The sequence below is a fragment of the Saimiri boliviensis genome, chromosome 5 (assembly GCF_048565385.1).
Source record: "Saimiri boliviensis isolate mSaiBol1 chromosome 5, mSaiBol1.pri, whole genome shotgun sequence".
Classification (NCBI taxonomy): Eukaryota; Metazoa; Chordata; class Mammalia; order Primates; family Cebidae; genus Saimiri; species Saimiri boliviensis.
The window spans coordinates 128,927,137-128,949,861 of NC_133453.1; the positions used below are offsets into that span (position 1 = coordinate 128,927,137).

Genomic DNA, 22,725 nt, shown 5'->3' on the forward strand with positions numbered 1-22,725 from the left:
GCTCCTTCCCTAAACCTTCCGAGTCATTCTCAGAGGAAAAACATTATGAACAATTTGGCATGTATCCTTCCAGATTAACTTTTTTTGAATGTAATATTTCTCTAAATATGTAAAATGCTTATAATCTGAAACTACTACAAAAAATTCTGAATACTCAGGATTAAACTAAAAGTTCAGGATCTATGTGAAGAAATTTATTAAACTTGGAGACACTTTAAGAAAAAAGATTTAAATAAATGGAGAGACATACCATGTTCTTGGGTGGGAAGATTCAAATTGCAAAGACCACTATTCTCCCCAAATTTCTAATTTTAAGCAAAATCACAATCAAAATTCCAACGAGTTTTTGTTTTGAACTTGATTCTAAATTTCATCTGGAAGAATAAAGGAGTTAAAATAGTCAGAAAACATCTGAAGAAGTAATGGGGCAGTGGGCACTTCCCTTACTAGACCCTAAAAATGTGCTTCCAAGGTACAGTCATGAGAACAGTGTGGAGCCAGCACCAGCAGCCACTCACAAACCAATAGAGAATAACTCAGAAATAGACCAAAGTTAATCTAATGTTTAACTTGAGAAATGTTAAATATTTAGGGGAAAATGATTTTAAAATCAGTGATTGGGGCTGCTTAACAATGTGAGGGAAAGGTTCGATTCCTACTACTGTCCTAGGTAAAATAAATTCCACCTGGACAAAAGAATTAAATGTTTTAAAAGCAACCTCATGAACATACTAAAAGAAAACATAAATATATACTGACATAATTTTGGGAAGAAGACTTTGCCAGACAACACTAAAAGCAGAAGCCATAGGGGAAAAAATAAAACATGACTTCATAAAAATGATTTCTCAAAGGTAAGAAAACACAAATGACAGGAAGAGATTATTTGCAACATATGACAGACAATAGAGGAAATTATTCTTAAGGTGGAAAGAAAATATTTCAAAGAAAAATGGACAAAGACCATGAACAGTCATTTCATAAAGTAAAATGGCTCATAAACATACAAAATTGTCAATATTCACTCATAATTAAATGAAAATTAGAGGCTGCTATTTTCTCTGTTGAGCAAGCAAAAATGCAGAAGAATGGCATCAGTCTGGGAAACATACGCACTCATATTCTGCTGATAGGAGCATCTTTTTCTCATTTTTTTTTTTTTTTTTTTTTGTGAGGCAGAGTCTTGCTCTGTCACCCAGGCTAGAGTGCAGTGGTGCCATCTCAGCTCACTGCAACCTCTGCCTTCTGGGTTCAACCAATTCTCCTGCCTCCCAGTTGCTGGAATTATAGGCACCTGCCACCACGACCCACTAGTTTTTGTATTTTTAGTAGAGACAGCCTTGAACTCCTGACCTCAAGTGATCCTCCCAGAGTGTTAAGATTACAGGCATGAGCCACCACACCAAGCTTGGAGGTCATTTTAAATTTACAGCCTATCTAGACGGCCATTATGTAGTATGAAATTTAGAAATCAGAAAATACAGAGGTGAGGAAAAATGTATCTCAGATGATTGTTCTGTTGTTTGAACAGATATATATCAAAATGTAAAATATACATTGCCCTTGACCCAATAATTCCATCCTTAGAAATTTATTCCAAGGAAATAATCTGTCCTATACTCAAAGACATGTGTAAAGGTAAGTCGCTACACTACTGTTGAAAACAGCCGATTAGAAATCATGATATATCCATATAATGGACTACTATGCAGCCATTAAAATTTGATACTTTTATTATTTACTGAAATGGAAAGACAGTTATTATGTATTAAATGAAAAAGACTTACGCATTATATGCCTGTGTCAAAATATCCCATGGAACCCATAAATATACGTACCTACCACGTATCCACAAAAATTAATTTTAAAAAAGAAGTCACTAAACTGGTTATGTAGTTTTGGTTAAAAATTTATATTTTTATGTATCAGCATATTTAAAAATCTAAAGTTATACAGCAAATTGTTACCAGTAAGAATCTTTTTTTCCCTTTCCGAGATGGTCTTGCTCTGTTGCCAAGGCCAGAGTGCAATGGCATGATCTTGGCACACTGCAACCTCTGCCTCCCAGGTTGAAGCTATTCTCCTGTCTCAGCCTCCTGACTAGCTGGAATTACAGGCATGCACCACCACGTACAGCTAATTTTTTTTTTTTTTTTTTTTTTTTTGAGACGGAGTTTCGCTCTTGTTACCCAGGCTGGAGTGCAATGGCACGATCTCGGCTCACCGCAACCTCCACCTCCTGGGTTCAGGCAATTCTCCTGCCTCAGCCTCCTGAGTAGCTGGGATTACAGGCACGCACCACCATGCCCAGCTGATTTTTTGTATTTTTAGCAGAGACGGGGTTTCACTATGGTCTCGATCTGTTGACCTCGTGATCCACCCACCTCGGCCTCCCAAAGTGCTGGGATTACAGGCGTGAGCCACCGCGCCCGGCTAATTTTGTATATTTAAGAGAGACGGGATTTCTCCACGTTGGTCAGGCTGGTCTTGAACTCCCGACCTCAGGTGATCTGCTTGCCACAGCCTCCCAAAGTGCTGGGATTATAGGCGTAAGCCACTTAGGCCCAGCCTCAGACTTTGTATTTTTAGTAGAGACAGGGTTTAGTACTTTTGTATTTTTAGTACAGATGGGGTTTCACCATGTTGGTCAGGCTGGTCTGGAACTCCTGACCTCAAGTGATCTGCCCTCCTCAGCCTCCCAAAGTGCTGGGATTACAGGCGTGAGCCACTGCACCCAGCCAACCACTAAGTATCTGTAGATGATGGACTTGGGATAATAATCATTTTTGTTTGTTTTGCTATGTGTTAATGAATATTATTTGAGTAATAAAGCACTGAAGGAAAACATTAGGAAATTTTCAGACGTTATAATTTACAAAATGTAATAAATACGGTCTGTATTTCCTTGAATTTGTAATTTAAACATTGTAATTTATATACTTATAAATTTTACCTTTTATAAGTCTTTTAAGAGAGTCCAACTGTGTAGTAAGCAGTATTTCTTCATTTTTTAATATCTCAAATTTAACATCATATAGTTCTAACTGAATTTCATAAAATTGTATTTCTAATTCATCTACAACATTGATATTTTTTTCTTGTTCTGGAAGATCTTCCATCTTGTTTTCATAGAAAAAAGGAAAATATGTTAAAATAAATTAGTATATCAAAAACAAACTTTAGAAGCATTCTAGCTATTTCCTATTCCTTGTTCAGTACTAAATATAAAAAGGCAAATAGGAAAGAAACACTTTTTCATTTCATCTAGTGATGCAAATACTTTATCTCATCCTTGAAACAGAGGAAAACATAGGTTTGAGGTATTATTATGTACTGAATATTGGTGTCCCTTCAAAATTCATATGTTGACACTCTGACTCCCAATGTGACATTATTTGGAAGTGGGTCCTTTGGAAGTAATTAGGTTCAGATTATGTCAAAAGGGTGGTGCCATCATGGGATTAGTGCCCTCATAAGATGACAAGGAGGGATCACTTTATTTCTCTCTAAGCATACACACAGACGGAAGGCTATATGAGCACTCTATAAGTAGGCAACTGTTTACCAGACAGAAAGAGGACCCTACTGGACAATGAATCTGTAGGCACCTTGATCTTGGACTTCCCATCCTCCAGAACTATGAGAAATACATGTCTGTTGTTTAAGCCACCCATTTGTAATATTTAACCTTGTTATAGCAGCCTGAGCCAACTAAGACAGGAGTTTACAGTGTTTTCTGTTTTAAAGTCATAAGACTATAGGGAAAAAATTAAGTGAATCTGATCCTTCAGTGAAATATGTCTTTGATTATTTTAAAGTTGTACTGAAAACATTGCTCGATTGATTTTCAAGTACAGTACCCACTTCAATACTCAGCTCAGTGTTACTATAAAGTGAATCCTACAATATAGTATTTCAAAACATCTTAACCAAAGAAAAACTTTATGTCTAACCTTCCATAGAAGATGGTGTTGGAATAAGTGAATTAAAGAAGTTCTTTAATGATGCCTGGAAAGAAAAGTGCTATCTAAAAATAAAAATGTGCTTTTACCATATATTCTCACTTCTAAGTGAGAGCTAAGTAATGTGTATACATAGAGAGTGGAATAATAGACACTGGAGACTCAGAAGAGTAAGAGGGGAGGTGAGAAATATTTAATGGGTACAATTACATTATACAGATGATGATTACACTAAAAGCCCAGACTTCACCACTATACAGTATATCCATGGAACAAAATTGCACTTGCATCCTTTATAAAACTTTTTAAAAAACAAAAGCGTATTTTTTTTTTTTAAAGGCTGGTCAAGCAAAGCAGTGGGAGTGGAGAAGGAACAAAATCTGTAACTGGTTGTCATTGATTAGTTGTAAATACAAATACCACTGCACTCGGACCAGCCAAAAGTGTATTTTTTTTTTTTGAGACGGAGTTTCGCTCTTGTTACCCAGGCTGGAAAGCAATGGCACGACCTCGGCTCACCGCAACCTCCACCTCCTGAGTTCAGGCAATTCTCCTGCCTCAGCCTCCTGAGTAGCTGGGATTACAGGCACGCAACACCATGCCCAGCTAATTTTTGTATTTTTAGTAGAGACGGGGTTTCACCATGTTGACCAGGATGGTCTCGATCTCTTGACCTCGTGATCCACCCACCTCGGCCTCCCAAAGTGCTGGGATTACAGGCTTGAGCCACCGCGCCTGGCCTCAAAAGTGTATTTTTAAAACAAAGTTATGTTTATCTTTGCCTTACCTTTCCCTGAATTTCAGCTCTTTTGTGATTTAAACACAGCTCTTTCGCTCTCATGAGTTGCAAAATCTCTCGAGCCAGCATTAGCTTAAGTTTTTCCAACCTGGGAGTTGCTGTGGCCCAGGCAGCCTGGCCAAATCTCTTCCCATCCTGTTCCATTTGTTTCTGCATTCCTGTTGGATTTTTAAAATGAAATACAATCACACCTCATTAAAATGGCAAACATTTATCATGAGCAAATGCTTTTTTATTGCCTCCATACCACCTGCAGAATATCCTTTTTAAAAGAAATTCTATTAACTTTATTATAGAAATACATGGTCATTGATATAAAATTTTAGGTATTCCATTTTTAAAAAGACGTAAGTCATGATCTCACCTAGTTGAGGCAATTGCTTGCACACTTGCTTCCGTATTGTTTCTACATCTAGCTATACAGACATGCTTATATGGATAGTTTGACCAAACAACCAGGATCATCATTCTGCTTTATATCTTGATTCTGCACAATAGATTAGAAACTCTTGACACTCAAAAAAAAAAAAAAAAAAATCAAGAATCATGCTTAACATCTATGTAGTTTTCCATTTTAGGAATGAACCATAACAAACTGACAGACGTTGTTTCCTATTCTTTGCTTTTGTCAACAATTATTTAAGACTAAAATAAAGTCCTTCTCCCAGCCCACAAACCCCTGCATGGTCTGACCTCTGCCTGTCTTGCCAGCATTTTCCATCATACCATATTATTTTGCACTCTCTGTGATCCAGCCCTGCAGGTTATCTTTAAGCTCCTATTTGCCAACTTCCCTCAAGCCAGGGGACCTTTGCCAGTGCTATCCCCTTCTGCCTGGAACACTCCTCACTTTTTCTGTCATCTCAACTTCTATTTACTCTTCAGATATTGGGGCAAGCGCCACTTCTAAGAGGCCTTCAGTGACCACCCTGATCAAGCCCAGTTTCTCTCAGACTCTCAGAGCCCCATATCTCTCTTGTGACATTTATTGTCGCTGCCATTTTCCATGTGCTTCAATGAATAATTAAGATTTCTCTCCCTTCACCAGACTGTACAATGTCTCTTAATGCTTGACACCGAATTCTTAGCACCTAGAAAACAGTGCCTGGTGCTTAAGAGGCACTCAAATGGTATTTGAATTAAATGACAATTACATGTATCTTCATAAAGCATTTTTAAAATTATCACCTGCTAATGCTTTTACTGTCTCCTTAAAATAATTCACTGTGATATCTTGAATAGAGATGACAGCTTCTTCAGCCCGTCTGGTCCATTCTTCGGCTTCTTTCTCCAGGGCAACTACCCTTCTAGGACCTAGGTCATCCTCATCCAAGGACTTCTACAGACAGAAGGGAAAGTTGTCTTAGTAAGAGCTAATAGTTATGTGACCCATTAGGAAACTGAAAGGAAATTGGTCACATGGATTAATTTACACTACTACTTGGTCAAATTTTTATTCATTCATCAGTCCCTTACTGAGTATGAATAAGGCTCTAAGCTGAGGACCACCTGGAAGACAAAAAAGGACACTCTGGGGCATAAAGGAAAAAAACCTACTTTCACTTTGCACGCCTAGAATAACCTTTTCTGGAGACGAACGTTGTAAAATTATGTTTCTATTATTATTAATACACAATTGTTTAAATGAGTGATCTGTGTTGTCAAGCATTCAGCATAGGGACTGAAACAGCACTTAAGTGTTAGCTGTTGTTATGGTTTCTTTTAAGGATATGTAATATAATCACCTAAAAGATAGTAGTTTCTGTATATTCATGCAATAACATGTACTGACACTGAACTGAATGTTTGGGTCCCCCCAAAATCCCAAGAAGCCTTAGTCCCCAGTGTGATGGTATTTGAAGATGAGACCTTTGGAAGGTAATCAGGTCATGAGGGTAGAGCCCTCAAGAATGGGATTAATGCCCTTATAAAAAGGAGACAAAAGATCTCTCTCTCTCTGCTCTTCACCGTGTGAAGACACAGCAAGACTGTTGTCTACAAATTAAGAAACTAGCCCTCACAAGAAGCTTCCCAGCCTCCAGAACTGTGAGAAAGAGTTTTGTTGTTTATAAGCCACCCTATCTCTGGCACTTTGTTATAGCAGCCTGAACTAAGACATGTACTGCTATGTCATCCAATATGCAATTTTTCTTCTACAAAGCAAAAGAAATATGTGTAAGCCGACAGGGAATTACAAATCAAAACTATAACAAAATACCTACTAGGATGGCTGTAACCAAAATAGACACTAACAAGTGTTGGTGATAATGTGGACAAATTGGTACCCTCATTTACTGCTTTTGGGATCATAAAATGATGCACCCGCTTTGAAAAACCATCTGGCAGTCTTTCAAAATGTTAAACATTGAGTAATCATATGACCCAGCAATCCTACTCCTCAGTATATACACAACAGCATTGAAAACATTGTCTACACAGAAACTTACAAACATTCTTAGCAACATTATTCATAATAGCCAAAAAGTGTAAACAACCTAAATGCCCATCAACTGATGAATAAAATGTCATATAGCTAGCCGGGCGGTGTGGTGCACACCTGTAGTCCCAGCTACTTGGGAGGCTGAGGCAGAGTAATCATTTGACCTGGGAGGCGGAGGTTGCAGTGAGGCAAGATCGCGCCACTGCACTCCAGCCTGGGCAAGCAAGACTCCATCTCAACACACACACACACACAATGTGATATATCCATACGATGAATATTACTCAGCAATAAAGGGAAATGAAATCCTGATATTTGGTACAACATGGATTAACTATGTTTTCAAGACATGTTGTTAGTATGTCCAGAGCAGGGAAATCCTCACAGACAGAAAGCAGATTGGTGGGTTCCCAGGCTGGGAGTGACTAATGGGTACAGGGTTTCTTTTGGGGTTGAAAATGTTCCAATATTACATAATGATCATTGCACAACTTTGAATATACTAAAAATCACTGAATCATACACTTTATATGTATATATATGTGTGTGTATGTGTATATATATGGTCTGTGAATGCTATCTTAAAACAGCTGTTACTTAAAGGAAAAATATATGCAAGAAGTAGACTCTCCAAATAATAGACTTTCAAAATAATGAACAGAACAACTTTATCCACAGGTTAGAGTGGCATAAGTTTCATCTAAATGTGATACCATATTTACAGTACAATCATCTGGCAGGGGTCATGAGATTATACGTGGTAAGATGGCCCAGTGCAGGAGGCAGAGATCAAGAGACCTCTTAGGTGTCTCCCGATTCCAGCTGTTGAGACCCAAGGTGCGCTATTTCACTCCTCTTGACTCTAGATTCATTGTAACACTGGAATAGCGGGTGGATCACGAGGTCGAGAGATCGAGACCATCCTGGTCAACATGGTGAAACCCAGTCTCTACTAAAAATACAAAAAACTAGCTGAGCATGGTGGCGCGTGCCTGTAATCCCAGCTACTCAGGAGGCTGAGGCAGGAGAATTGCCTGAGCCCAGGAGGCGGAGGTTGCGGTGAGCCGAGATCGCGCCATTGCACTCCAGCCCGGGTAACAAGAGCGAAACTCCGTCTCAAAAAAAAAAAAAAAAAAAAGAATGCCTTTTCTGAATGGTGTGACAAGGTTGTCTGATGGCTCAATGAAGCAAGAACAGTAACAGCATTTACTAAAATTTAAGTTACTGAATTACAATCTAGGGTCCTACTATTTAAATTTTCATCCTATTTTAAGAAATCTGGCCGGGCGCGGTGGCTCAAGCCTGTAATCCCAGCACTTTGGGAGGCCGAGGCGGGTGGATCACGAGGTCAAGAGATCGAGACCATCCTGGTCAACATGGTGAAACCCCGTCTCTACTAAAAATACAAAAAAAATTAGCTGGGCATGGTGGCGCGTGTCTGTAATCCCAGCTACTCAGGAGGCTGAGGCAGGAGAATTGCCTGAACCCAGGAGTCGGAGGTTGCGGTGAGCCGAGATCGCGCCATTGCACTCCAGCCTGGGTAACAAGAGTGAAACTCTGTCTCAAAAAAAAAAAAAAATCTGTATGAGCCCTTAGAGGAAAACAAGCTGAAGCAAATAAACATCACATCAAAAACAATTCATCACATCAGGCACAGTTCCAGCACTTTGGGAGGCTTGAGGGGGTGGGTGGATCACTTGAGGTCTGTGGGTCAAGATGGCCAGGGGGAGACCTATACTAATTCTAGCCAAATAATTATAAGCTTGTTTGGCTCAGAGTACACTGAAGTTTATACACCAAACTATATTATTGGTGCTGTTAATAGAAATCAAGCGGCAACAGGAGGCCTAAGGTAAAGACCATCCAAGAGCGCAGTAATACCGGGGAACACCTTGGGGTGGCTGCAGAGCAGGGAATGCTGCTCTGGTCCCACAAATGCCTTCTCAACATGGAGACTGTATAAGGGCCTCCTAAAGAGGGCTTATGCAAAGATCTCTGAGAAGGCAGGCAACCTCTCCCACAAAATCTGGGAGGGTCTTTTCAGATGGGAGCTGGCAAGAAGGAGAAAGCCTTTCAGGGCAGAGATCAAGGAACACCTCAGGATCTGCCTAGGTTCTCGGAATATGGAGTGACTTTAATTGCTCTACCTCCTCAATGCTGGGAGATAAAAGCCCCTTGATGCATTGGGACTAGTCAGACACGGTGGCTCCTCATCTGCAATGCTTCTGATGCAGCCACACCCTGGTGATGCAGCCACACCCTGGTAACAATCGGTAATAAACTCAGAGTGGTGATAAACTCAGAGTACTAGTTTAGCATGTCTTAGAAGGCTCTCAAGTGCTCTCCACCCCGCTATCTTACTTACTTCTTTACCCTCCCAAGATTAGTGAGACTATACATGTAATAAGTGTTTGGAGCCCAGAGCTCAGGGACCATTGGTCCCCTGGACCCATGCTGTAAATTCTACTCTTGTGTCTTTATTTCCTTTTCTCAATCCCTCGCCAGTGCTGGGACTAAGGACACCAACGTACATGCTGGGCTGGTTCCCAACAAGGTCAGGAGTTCAAGACCAGCCTGGCCAACATGGTGAAACCGTGTCTCTACTAAAAATACAAAAAAAAAAGTTGGCTGGTTGTGGTGGTGCACACCTGTAATCACAGCTACTTGGGAGGCTGAGGCAGGAGAATTGCTTGAAGGAGAAAGAAGTTGCAGTGAGCCAAGATCATGCCACAGTACTCCAGCCTAGCTGACAGAGGGAGACCTTGTCTCCAAAAAAAGAAATTCATTGGCAGAAAAAACATTTAACTCTTTCAAATCTGTAGGAATCTTGAGAAGATGACCAACAAAAATGTCTTCATTTTCTATCAGTTTAAAATATAAATTCAATATTTAAACATAGGGTGAACTGAGCATAGTGGCTCACGCCTGTAATTCTAGCACTTTGGGAGGCTAAAGAAAACAAACTGCTTGAGCTCCGGAGTTTGAGACCAGCCTGAGCAAAATGGCAAAACCTCATCTCTCTCAATAATAAGTAAATAAACATAAGGGTGAACCCAACAAAGTACAGAGATTGAACAGTATGTGTAACTAAGGACATATGACAAATGATAAATCTGATTTTAAAAAAAACACATACCAAAATATCAAGCTTACATAAAGTTGCAACTTCTCGCATAGCCCTCAATGGCTGCAATAAATATTGGAAGAACGTGGTTGCCACAGTAACTAATTCCTGGTACGCTTCATCTTCCTCTTGGTAAACTTTCATTAATGCTACCATGGTGTTGGCTTGTGTGTGTCCTTGAAGAACCTAGAAAGCAAATGTGAATAAAGCTCATACATTTAAGATCAGACATACCCAACAAACCTTCATGTTCTTTACTTTTAATACATTACTTTGAAATATTAAATATTAAAATGTTATCCTCCATCAAATATGCCCAATAAAACAAGAATGGTTAAGTAAATTATCCATGGCAGATTATTATTACTGTAGTCATTCAGCACTGTGCTTTGGAAGATTGTTCAATAATATGGAGACTTCTGGCTAGGTGCAGTGGCTCATGCCTGTAATCCCAGCACTTTGGGAGACCGAGGCAAGCAGATCACCTGAGTTTGGGAGTTCGAGGCAAGCATGACCAACATGCAGAAACCCCATCTCTACTGAAAATACAAAATTCACTGGGTGTGGTGGCACATGCCTGTAATCCCAGCTACTTGGGAAGCTGAGGCAGGAGAATTGCTTGAACCCAGGAAGCAGAGATTACGGTGAGCAGAGATAGTGCCATTGCACTCTAGCCTGGGCAACAAGAGTGGAACTCCATTTCAAAAAAATATATATATATATATAATATATATATATTATATATATATTATATATATATACATGGAGACTTTTATAATACTAAATGGGAGAGGCAGAATGCAAAATTTAATCTCAACTATGCACTAAGTATGCAGACAAAAGGACCCAATAGAAGGTTTGGGGTTGTGGATATTTTTTCGTTTGACTTTTCTTACTGTAAAGGTTTTACAAGGCTGTATTCCTTTTTTAAAAGCTCATAAAACATTCCAGAGTTGTCTCCGAATACTTCAGCATATTGGTTCTTTTAATGCCCCAGGTTAATATTCCCACAAAGCCCTTAGCAGTCAACTCATTTACAGAGCCTCAACTGTGGTTCCAGTCTCTGCTGGCTACTGCTTCTGAAGCAAGGTGGAAAATAAACTGAGTGTATAAGCTAGGTGGACTCATTTGGTAGGAAATTATCTTACTCCCCCAAGAGGAGAAATCAATACAATTTTTTTTTCCAACCAATACATTCTTAAATTCTATTTCCATCCTTCTGATTCACGATAAAGTGATCTACTTTCAGCTGTAGTTTTTTTATCCAGGTAATATTATGTTTTTTTTTTTTTTAAATGGCAGCCTCACTGAACAAAATTAAAACACACATGCAAAATAAACTTAAGGCAAGTGATACATTTCAACCTTATGTCTTAGACTATCCAGAAAAATTCCAGAGTTAAAACATTCAGCTTCATTTTATATATTCTAGTGACACTAGCAATTGTTCTAATTCTAGAATCAATTGCTTTTCTATTCTAAATATAAAGTAAATGTTAAAATTACTTGAACATGATTTGAATTTAAGCTTCCCCTCCCAATCCCCCATTTTTTTTTTCTTTTTTCTTTTTTTTTTTTGAGACGGAGTTTCACTCTTGTTACCCAGGCTGGAGTGCAATGGCACGATCTCGGCTCACCGCAACCTCCGCCTCCTGGGTTCAGGCAATTCTCCTGCCTCAGCCTCCTGAGTAGCTGGGATTATAGGCACGCGCCACCATGCCCAGCTAATTTTTTGTATTTTTAGTAGAGACGGGGTTTCACCATGTTGACCAGGTTGGTCTCGATCTCTCGACCTTGTGATCCACCCGCCTCGGCCTCCCAAAGTGCTGGGATTACAGGCTTGAGCCACCGCGCCCGGCCCCAATCCCCCATTTTTAAGTTCCAGTTAAGTAAGTGAACTACTCGCGGGGTGCGGTTGCTCACGCCTGTAATCCCAGCACTTTGGGAGGCCGAGGCCGGCAGATCACGAGGTCAGGCGATCAAGACCATCCTGGCCAACACAGTGAAACCCCGTCTCTAATAAAATATTTTTTTAAAAAAATTAGCTGGGTGTGGTGGCGCGCGTCTGTAGTCCCAGCTATTCGGGAGGCTGAGGCAGAAGAATTGATTGAACCCGGGAAGCGGAGGTTGCAGTGAGCGGAGATAGCGCCACTGCACTCCAGCCTGGCGCCTGGCGACAAAACAAGACTCCGTCTCAAAAAAAAAATAATAATAATAAGTGAACTACTCTAATGTGAACAGCTACCTCAACAGTATGAACTACATTCGTGCTACAGTACCTCAGAGTGAACTTAAATTTTGGAAAACTATAACTTTTCTGATAGTAACTACAGTAAATACATCATATAAATGTTCGATTTTAAGGAGAAACCACCTATCTCTGTGAGTAACGAAGTGTGTAAAAAAGTTTGATACAAAATAATATCATTTTTGAAACCCCCTGTGGTTTCCTGTATCTTAAGATGAAAATGATAAAGTTGAAGATCAAAAGCTGACTGCCCTGAAACTCCCCTGTAGTTTCCTCATATTCTATAGTGAAATCAACGCGAGAAGTGGGTTGTAGATATTTACACATAAAACCCACAGTTTAAAAAAAAAAAAAACCCACAGCACAAAAATGACCCCACCAACGAGCTCCTTTTATAAAACCATTTTAATTTAGAAAGCTTATTCTATATTTAGTTAGGAGGATATAATTAAGATTTTGAAATGTAGCTGAACTCTTCACCTCCCCTTCCTTAAAATAATGCACAGAAAAAAATCTTTCAGGTTAATAACAGCAGTAAGCCAAGATCGTGCCACTGCACACCAGCCTGGCTCTCCTTAGTAAACTGTGGGTGTGATTTAGAAGGTATATTTTCTCCTAAACTCTTCTATGAACTTGTACTTCCTCCTCCCCTTAGGATCAGTAGGTGTTCAATAACTCCTTCTCAAACTACCTCTTTCAAGCTTCAAAGAGCACTCCTGCGGTTATTCCAAACTGATGACCAAAGTTCACTTTCTGCCGGCTTTCCATTTGACCACGTCTTTACTACTTAAACACCACACCCTATCTCCTAAGAGCCCTTTCTTCCGTTAAACCATTTTATCCCGTTTGTGATGTTCCCTCATTCACAGACTTGGAATTGCTTACATTTAGTCCGTGTTATTCTTTCCTACGTGGATGGGTCGTTTACAGTTTTGCTTGCAGTGTTTCTGGCATTTCCCGTTACAACGCCCTGCTCTGCCAGCATCTCCAGGGCAAAGGTTGGGAGCCTAGCCCAGCTCCCAGCTGCAAGTACACTAGGCTCTAACTTCGCTCGTCCTCTCCGCAGGCCCCTCCTGGAGCTCCCGCCGCGCGGGAGCCTCCTACAGGGCCCCAAGCCTAGGAAGCGCGGACTAGGCCCGGCCTCGCTTACCTGGCGCAGCCGCGCGTCCGCCTCGGCCCACCGCGCGCGCAGGGCCCGCTCCCGGAACTCGCGCAGGCTCTCGCAGTCGGCCGCGCCGCCCTCAGCCGGGAAGAGCGCGTCGCGCACGGTGGCGCCACCGCAGCCGTCTGCCGCCGCGCCCAGGTAGCGCTCCAGCTGTCCGCACAACTCCCGCAGCGCCGCCTCTCCGGGGTCCGCGCGCGCCGGCCACAGCAGCGCCCACAGCCCGAGCCCCAGGCCCCAGGCCCCGCCGCCGCCGCCGCCTACGTCCAGCTCCGGTGGCAGCCGCGGGAAGCAGCGCTCTAGAGGCGGCCATAGCGCCACCAGCTGCCGGTGAGCGCCGCGGAACGCCGCGGCCGACAGCAGGCCGGCCCAGCTTGGCGGAGACACGGCGGCCTCGGGCTCGGGCTCGGGCTCGGGCTGGGCCCCCTCGCGCCGCCACCGCCGCTGCGCGGTGCGGTCGTGACAAGTCACAGCGAACTTGCCCTCCGCGCCGTTCCAGGCCACCAGGAAGCGCAGCCGGTGCCGCTCGGGCTCGGCGAAAAGGCCCTCCCGGACCGGCACCCAGCCCTCCAGGCTGTCAGGCTGCTCGTCCTCCATGACAGTCGGCGGCAGCGGCTCTAGGGTTCGGCGGGCGCGGGGCTGTCCTCCTCGTACCCCCTGTCACGAGACAGTCCGAGCTGAGGCATTTTCGCTGGAATCGTAACCGCGTCAGTGTACCCGCAGCGCCCCGGCCCCTGGCACTTCTGATTGGCTGGCTTCCGGAGGCGGGGCTTAAGTGAGGCGTCCGTCCAGGATTGGCTGGGTGATAGAAGGGAGGGTCAGCGACAACCAATGAAAAGGTGAGAAGGTCTCCCTCGGACGTCAATCATCTCGCAACCAGGTCCGGAGTCCGGGAAATACAACTCTTGCCTCACCTTTTCCACCCAATACATGCGGACGTTGGAAAAATATCTTTAAATGGGCGAGTTATTATGTTAGTCTCCCACACTAAACTATGAACTTCTATGAACAGCGACCAAGCCGATTTCCTCTTGTCATCAGGGCCCTATTGAGTACATGGTTCCCGCCCTCAAGAATGTCACAAATGTGCTGGGGAGATGAAACAAACTTGATAGTCATTTATTGAGGGCTTCTAAGTGCCAAGTACTGGACAGAAGCCACAAATTTACTTTTGTCAACTCAGCAAACTTTTACTGAGTGTCGCCTGTGTGCCAGTATTGAGAGGATGTGTAAGAGGGAGAATTCAGGGCACCACAACTCCCAGCTAGTGTGTTTAAATACAATCTGCATTCCAACTCTTCACTTTATACCAAGTACCAGCTCGGCCATAGAGCCCCCCACCCAGGCGGTGCTGAAGGAACTAAGAGGCAGCACCCAGAGAGAACAGCAAAGCGGGCCTATGGGGGCGGGGGCGGGGGCGGGGGCCAACAGCCTTCTGAGCTGAGAGCCTCAAGGGCCGACAGCATTCCGAACTGAAGGCCGGGAGTAGACGCTGACCCATGCATTTAGTCTCCCTGAACAGGTGATCACTATTAACAAACAGGTGTTCTGTGTTTTCTCATAACACAAAACACGCTAAGTGCCCGCTTTCTACTGATCACAAACAACCTAAAAAGTATTCTCCACGAGGGAGCCACGGGGGCAGGGTCAGCTATCTTAAAGAATTGTTTTAACCGGAGTGTGGTATTTATCCATTGTCCTGACACTTTAGAATGCCCCAAGTAGTTTTCTACTTGGCTAGGTGGGCCGTTGGTTTTCCTTGCCATCGTTCTTCCTAGCAAACAATATATTCTGTCATACACTCAGCATTCATCAATATTCATAAACAACATTTCTCAACATCAATATTCATAAACTTAACATTTCTCAACAACTTTAGAGTTAAGGAAACAGAGGCCCAGACAAACTTAAGATACACCAAAACTCAGGCTCAACATGACCACCTGGCTACTGAAGGCCTGTTTAAGGAGATATCAGGAAATCCAGTTTCCATGTCAGGGTGGAGCTGGAGCTGTTCATGCAATAAGGACCAAGACGGCCCTCGTCTCTGCCTGGGCAATGTACAGTGTCAACTGAGAAACACAGCCCAGATTTTGGAATCAGATTTTGTACTTGCTGTTATCCCCAGGGGTAAACAAGAAGCAGGAGAATCGCGGGAGCCCAGGAGGCGGAGTCTGCAGTGAGCCGAGATCGTGCCACTGCACTGTAGCCTGGGCAACAGAGTAAAACTCTGTCTCAAACAAACAAGCAAACAAAAAGTCTGTTTTAAATATCTTTCTTGTATATTCCTCACATTGTATCATTTTACTGTTTTTTTGTTTTGTTTTGTTTTTGAGACGGAGTTTCACTCTTGTTATCCAGGCTGGAGTGCAATGGCGCGATCTCGGCTCACCGCAACCTCCGTCTCCTGGGTTCAAGCAATTCTCCTGCCTCAGCCTCCCAAGTAGCTGGGACTACAGGCGTGCACCACCCTGCCCAGCTAATTTTTGTATTTTTAGTAGAGACTGGGTTTCACCATGTTGACCAGGATGGTCTCGATCTCTTGACCTCGTGATCCACCCGCCTCGGCCTCCCAAACTGCTGGGATTACAGGCTTGAGCCACCGCGCCCGGCCATTTTACTGTTTTATACTTTGTAACCACTTCTACTCGTTTTCTAATCTATTTGTTTTTCAAGAGGAAACTGTCAGTCTTTCTAATTATGAAAATGTAGTGGGTGGCTGGGTGCAGTGGATCACATCTGTAATCCCAGCACTGTTGGAAGCTGTGGGAAGATCACTTGAGGTCAGCGGTTCGAGACCAGCCTGGCCAACATGCCCAAACTGTCTCTACTAAAAATACACACACACACACACAAATTATCCAGGCATGCTGCATGCCCTATACTTCCACCTACTAAGGAGGCTGAGGCAGAAGAATTGCTTGAAACCAGGAGACAGAGGTTACAGTGAGCCGAGATTGTGCCACAGCACCAGCCTGAGTGAAACAGTGAGACTCTGTCTCAAAAAAAAAAAAAAAAAGAAAGAAAAAAAGTCTCCTCTCTATATATATTAATATATGCCTTAGTCCATTCAGGCTGCTAAGAGAGAATACCATAGACTGGGTGGCTTATGAACAACAAACATTTATTTCTCATAGTTCTGGAGGCTGGAAAATCCAAGATTAAAGCACCAGCAGATTCAGTGTCTGGAAAGGGCCTGCTTCTTGGTTCACAGATACTTGTATTGTTTTTTTGTTTTTTCTTTTAGAGTTGGAGTTTCATTCTTGTTGCCCAGGCTGGAGCACAAGGGCGCGATCTCAGTTCATCTCCGCCTCTCAGAAGCAATTCTGCCTCAGCCTTCCGAGTAGCTGGATTACAGGTGCACACCATCATGCCCCACTAATTTTGTATTTTTAGTAAAGATGGGGTTTCTCCATCTTGGTCAGGCTGGTCTTAAACTCCCAACCTCAGGTAATCCACCCACCTTGGCCTCCCAAAGTGCTAGGATTACAGGCATAAGCCACCACGCCTGGCCGATACCTGTATTCTTACTGCATCTTCACATGGCACAGCTCTCAGGGACCACCAGTGTAATGGCACTAATTTTATTCATGAGGGCTTGCCTTCATGACCAAATCACCTCCCAAAGGCCACATTTCCAAATATCATCATGTTGGGGATTTGGTTTCAACATGAGAATTTTGGGGGAATATAAACTATCTATAGTATATGAATGTATATGTATGATGATTAATTTTATGTGTCAACTTGATTGGGCCACCAGGATGCCCAGGTATTTGGTCAAACATTATTCTCTGCGTGTGCATGTGCGTGTGTGTGTGTGTGTGTGTGTGTGTGTGTCAGATGGTGTTTCTGGATGAGGTTAACCTTTGAGTCAGTAGACTGAGTAAAGCTGGTTGCCCTCTCTAGTGTGAGTGGGCCTCATGCAATCAATTGAAGGTCTGAATAGAACAAAAAGCTTGAGTAACAGGGAATTCTTCCTGCCTAACTGCCTTCAAGTGGGAATATGGGTTTTTCCCTGCCTTCCAACTCAGACTGAGACATTAGCTCTCCAGTGTATTCAGTCTGCTGGCCTTTGGACTAGAACCACACCCGTGGCTCTCTTGGATCTTCTGCTTGCTAACTGCAGATCTTGGGACTTTTTGGTCTTCATAATTACATGAGTCAATTCCTTACAATAAATCTGCTTCCATAGATGTATACATTCTATTGGTTTTGTTTCTCTGAACAACTCTATGACTCTGTGTGTGTGTGTCTGTGTGTGTGATATATATATACATACACACACACACACACACACACACAGAGATTATACAGTTAATATGTTAATATACTGGTCTGTGGGCTCAGCATCAAAGTAGGAATTTGCAACACACTCCGCAGTTAACACTCATTTTTTTCCTCAACACCTAGATGCTTTCCATTTCTTAACATAATCAGAATTTGGGGAGAAAGAAACATTGATAATAAATTGTCATTTTACAAATGATGAAACTAAAGTGAATAATCAGTCACAGTCCATAATGAATATATTGGCTGGACAGTCCCATCTCTATGTCATACTGTGGCAATGTTTTAAAAAAATGTTTGCTTAAGGCTTATACGGAAAGTATGTCCTGTGCTTTAATTGGAAGAGTCCCCCCTGACATGTTTTTCAACTTTTTATGTTTCATGAGCACCTCTGGGAATCTACTGAAACCTGTGAGTTCTCTTCCCAGAAGTGATTCCATAAAAACACAAACATAGGGCCGGGCACGGTGGCTCAAGCCTGTAATCCCAGCACTTTGGGAGGCCAAGGCGGGTGGATCACAAGGTCAAGAGATCGAGACCATCCTGGTTAACATGGTGAAACCCCAACTCTACTAAAAATACAAAAAAAATTAACTGGGCATGGTGGCGCGTGCCTGTAATCCCAGCTACTCAGGAGGCTGAGGCAGGAGAATTGCCTGAGCCCAGGAGGCGGAGGTTGCAGTGAGCTGAGATCGCGCCATTGCACTCCAGCCTGGGTAACAAGAGTGAAACTCCATCTCAAAAAAAAAAAAAAAAAAAAAAAAAAACCACGAACATAATTTTACATATAGTTTTAGAAACTCATTCATGTAGCCCCTGGCAATTCCTGAGCCATAGATAAAGAAAACTTGCTTTAAGGCATTAGCTATGCAGTGATATGAAGGAGTTCAAATCAGCTTTACAGGCACAGCCCACTTAAAAATATCTTATGGCATTTTCTACACTTACAAAACAGGCATCCACATTATCATTAGTATTATTATGTTTTTTAAGAGGCAGGGTCTCTGTCACCAGACTGGAGTGACAATGACACAATCACAGCTCACTGCAGCCTCAAACTACTAGGCTCAAGTGGTCCTCCTGCCTTAGCCTCTCAAGCAGCTGGGACTACAGTCATGAACTGCCGTAGCTAGCTCCACATGATTATTTTTAATTTTTGAGACAGGGTCTTGCTCTGTCACCAAGCTGAATTGCAGTGGCGTCATCAGGGCTCACTGCAGCCTCGACCTCTCAGGCTCAATCAATCCTCTCTCCTCAGCCTCCCAAGCAGCTGGGACTACAGTCATGCACCAACATGTCTGGCTAAGTTTTTATTTGTGGCTATGGGGGTTTCACCATGTTGCCAAGGCTGGTCTCAAACTCCCATGCTCCAGTGATGGGAATAGCTTCAATCAAGCAGGGCAAATCAAATAATGAGAATCCTGGCACCATAATGGGAATCTCCAGAGATTCCCCATGAGAGTCAGAGCTAAGCATACTCTAGAGAGCCTGAGGTCAGTACCCACTGTGATGTCTACTCAAATAGGAGACATCTTATGGCTTCAGCCCTCCCACCCTGGCTTCTAAACCAGCAGCTCCAGGAGGACCTGAGGAGGAGAGGCCAACCCCACGTTTCTTTTCCCAGTGCAGGCTTCCTGCTAAAGAGGCCCACTCTGGGAAGGGAGAAGATTTGACTCTAGCGAAACCACGTTTGGCTTGATTAATGTATTGAACAGGACATTCAATTCCTGAATTTGAGATGCTGAATTCAAGTGTTTTTAAAACTGTGTGTCACCTAAGAGGAAGAGGAAAGTCATTGGGTCTGCTGGATTTTCATCCAAAGAGGGGAATAATTCCCACCTGGAGTACACTAAAGGAAAGTTGGGAGGGAAAGGTAAAGTTGCATTCGATTGCCTTCAGAGTGGGACTTACCAGAATACTTTGGACGAAGACCCTGGGAAAGCCCTGGTGGAAGGCACGCCCCTCAAGGGCTCTCAAGAATCTCCTTCCTGGCCTTGCTGTGACACCTGTCACCCATCACCACATAACCAGCCATCTGAGACCCATAGTAGAGCCACGAGTCTCAAACCCCCCACAGCTAAGGAAGTAACTCAGAGCACAGCATGTGACCTCTCCTGGTGACACTTGAGTAGTAAGAAGTGGCAGCTCAGCCACAGCAGGTCTATATTTGGACCTTCACTCATGGCAGGCCTGTTGCTATTTGCGGCCGGAGCCAGCTCATGTTACCATCCAGCCTCGGTGCCCCACTTGCGGAACTCTGGTGTATAACAGGCAGGGATAGCCTGTGGGGCATGCAGAGGTCACCAGGAAGGAAAGCCTGCTGAATACAGATTCAATTTTCTAGCAGAACTCCAGGTCCTCTGAGTTAAAAGCAGCATTTATGGATGCCTAGCAGGCAAGTTCTGGGGTAATCATATTCTTCTAATGCAAATTATATTATTAGAAACTCCAATGCAAATTATATTAATAAAAACTCAAGCTTACTGCTCCAATATTAATGTAATATCTTTCCTTTAGGTGGGAAGAGATATCATGGTAAATTGCAGATGTTTAAATTACAATAAACAGTGCAAATGTTTTCTGTGCCTTCTTCAAGTAAGAATTCGCATTAACTGAACATGATGTTGGGACAGGATGGGAGTGGCTCTGATGAAGGTAGAGAGGGGCTTGTGATTCTTGCAGTGTATCTTTAGGATATCTGTAATGCAAGGGCCCATTTGTTAGACCCATTTGCTAGAACAGTTTGGAAATCTAGGTGTTGAATATCATCTGGCTATAGTATTATGTTGTAAATACATTTTATTTAATCTGCATGTACATACTGACAAATAATTACTTCATGCTTTCATTCAAATACTGAAAAACAGCATTGTAATTGTTTTTCACTTGTTATGCATACAGCCTCCTCCTGTAGAAAGTTTTCAGGTTTGGGCAGTGTCTATAAAGCTGATTTGAATCATTTCATATCACCGTAACACTTTAAGGTGAGTTTTCTTTCTATGTAGCTCAGGAATTACCAAGGACTGCATGGATGAGCTAAAATTATACACAAAATTATGTTCCTGCCCTTATGGGATCACTTCTGGGAAGAGAATTCACAGGGTTCAGTAGATTCCGTAGATGTGCTCATGAACAATAAATGGTTAATAAACAAACCAAGTGAGGTGGCAGATTGCTTGAGCCAGCCGGGCGCGGTGGCTCAAGCCTGTAATCCCAGCACTTTGGGAGGCCGAGGCGGGTGGATCACAAGGTCGAGAGATCGAGACCATCCTGGTCAACATGGTGAAACCCCGTCTCTACTAAAAAAAAAATACAAAAAAATAGCTGGGCATGGTGGTGCGTGCCTGTAATCCCAGCTACTCAGGAGGCTGGGGCAGGAGAATTGCTTGAACCCAGGAGGCGGAGGTTGCGGTGAGCCGAGATTGCGCCATTGCACTCCAGCCTGGGTAACAAGAGCGAAACTCCGTCTCAAAAAAAAAAAAAAAAAAAGATTGCTTGAGCCAAAGAGTTCAAGATTAGTCTGGGTGACATAGCTAGACCCTGTCTCTAAAAAAGAAAGAAAAAAAAAAAAACATTCTGGGGAGACTTTTCTAAGTAATGCGCAGGGACGCACCTCCCATATAAGCCTCCGGCAAACATCTTTTTTCTTTTTTTAAGTACTGCCATATGGCAAAGAGGCAAGGCTATCCAGCCAAAACATTCATAATGGACTGTGACTTACCACTTTACTTCTCTAAGCTTTAGTTTCACCATTTATAAAATGATAATTTATTGTCAGTGTTCCTTTCTCCCCAAATTCTGATTCTGCTAAGAAAGAGTCAAAGTGTTGAGGAAAAAAGTGAGTGTTAACTGGAGGGTATGTAGCAAAATTCCTACTTTGACACTGAGCCAGTTTGTGTTGAGACCAGTTTGTGTGTATGTTCAAAGGGCAAGTGCCAGCCTGAAAACATGTGTTCTTATCTGTATTTGCACTAAGTGTTTTCCAGTCTTCTTGTGTTTTTCTGACAGTTCAACTTGTGCTTCACATTCTAGCTTCTAGTTAAAAGAATTTCTCATGATTTATTGGTCATACCGAATCCTGGCTATCTCCCTTCGGGTGGCACATGGGAATGTAAGCATTATTTTTAGTGGGCTGCTCCTCTGTCTGCAGATAGCGTGATTTAGTGGAAACCTGGGTTTGAATCCAAGCTCTTCACCTGACTGGTTGTGTGTCAGGTGAAGAGCTTGGATTCAAGCACAGGGCTAAATACAGAGTAGCCCCGATAAATTTTTGTACAAGAAAATTGGCTATAAGCAAGCACTTTATCCTCACAGGAACTCATTTTGCCATCCTGAAATCAGGAATTTTTTTTTAAACATCCATGACATCCTGAATAAAATCAGGAAGTTGAGTTAGATGCTCTCCAAGGGACCTCCATCCCTAGAATACAACATCTCTGCCTGGGCCCCTTGGAAACTTGCTATAGGGAGAGGAATGATCTCATAGCTGGTGTCTGTGCCATTGTGAGGCTGTTCTGCTTTAGTGCCTTCTTTCATCATCAGCTGTTTTCAAGGGACAGATATTCCCACAGTGGCCACGGATGATTCCACACTGCTGTGGCAACTGTAAGCCTTCATTTTCCATCCCTTGTCCTCACTCTCCATGAGTGACCAGGTAGAAGCCTTCTAGTCCAGGTGGGAGATGCTAAGGTCAAATAATG

General features: G+C 42.8%; 2 protein-coding genes across 7 annotated transcripts in view; one reads left to right on the forward strand and one right to left on the reverse strand.

The window, feature by feature from the left end:
* WHAMM (WASP homolog associated with actin, golgi membranes and microtubules) overlaps positions 1-22,725 on the reverse strand; it is a 95,944-nt gene that overhangs the window by 15,882 nt on the left and 57,337 nt on the right. For all 4 annotated transcript variants that reach the window (XM_074399951.1, XM_074399950.1, XM_039480045.2 and 1 more), the window contains 5 exons: positions 13,724-14,533; positions 10,338-10,511; positions 5,950-6,100; positions 4,750-4,919; positions 2,954-3,119 (listed from right to left, as the gene is read on the reverse strand). In XM_074399951.1, coding sequence (XP_074256052.1) covers positions 2,954-3,119; positions 4,750-4,919; positions 5,950-6,100; positions 10,338-10,511; positions 13,724-14,332 — 1,270 coding nt within the window. In that variant the 5' untranslated portion in view covers positions 14,333-14,533. The remainder of the gene's footprint in view (positions 1-2,953; positions 3,120-4,749; positions 4,920-5,949; positions 6,101-10,337; positions 10,512-13,723; positions 14,534-22,725) is intronic.
* Positions 20,260-22,725, forward strand: part of FSD2 (fibronectin type III and SPRY domain containing 2) — a 53,792-nt gene continuing 51,326 nt past the window's right edge. The window contains exon 1 of one of the 3 annotated variants that reach the window (XM_010350131.3): positions 20,260-21,009. The gene's annotated coding sequence lies outside the window, so the exon portion shown is untranslated. The remainder of the gene's footprint in view (positions 21,010-22,725) is intronic. The other 2 variants (XM_010350134.3, XM_003921668.4) reach the window with 2 other exon arrangements.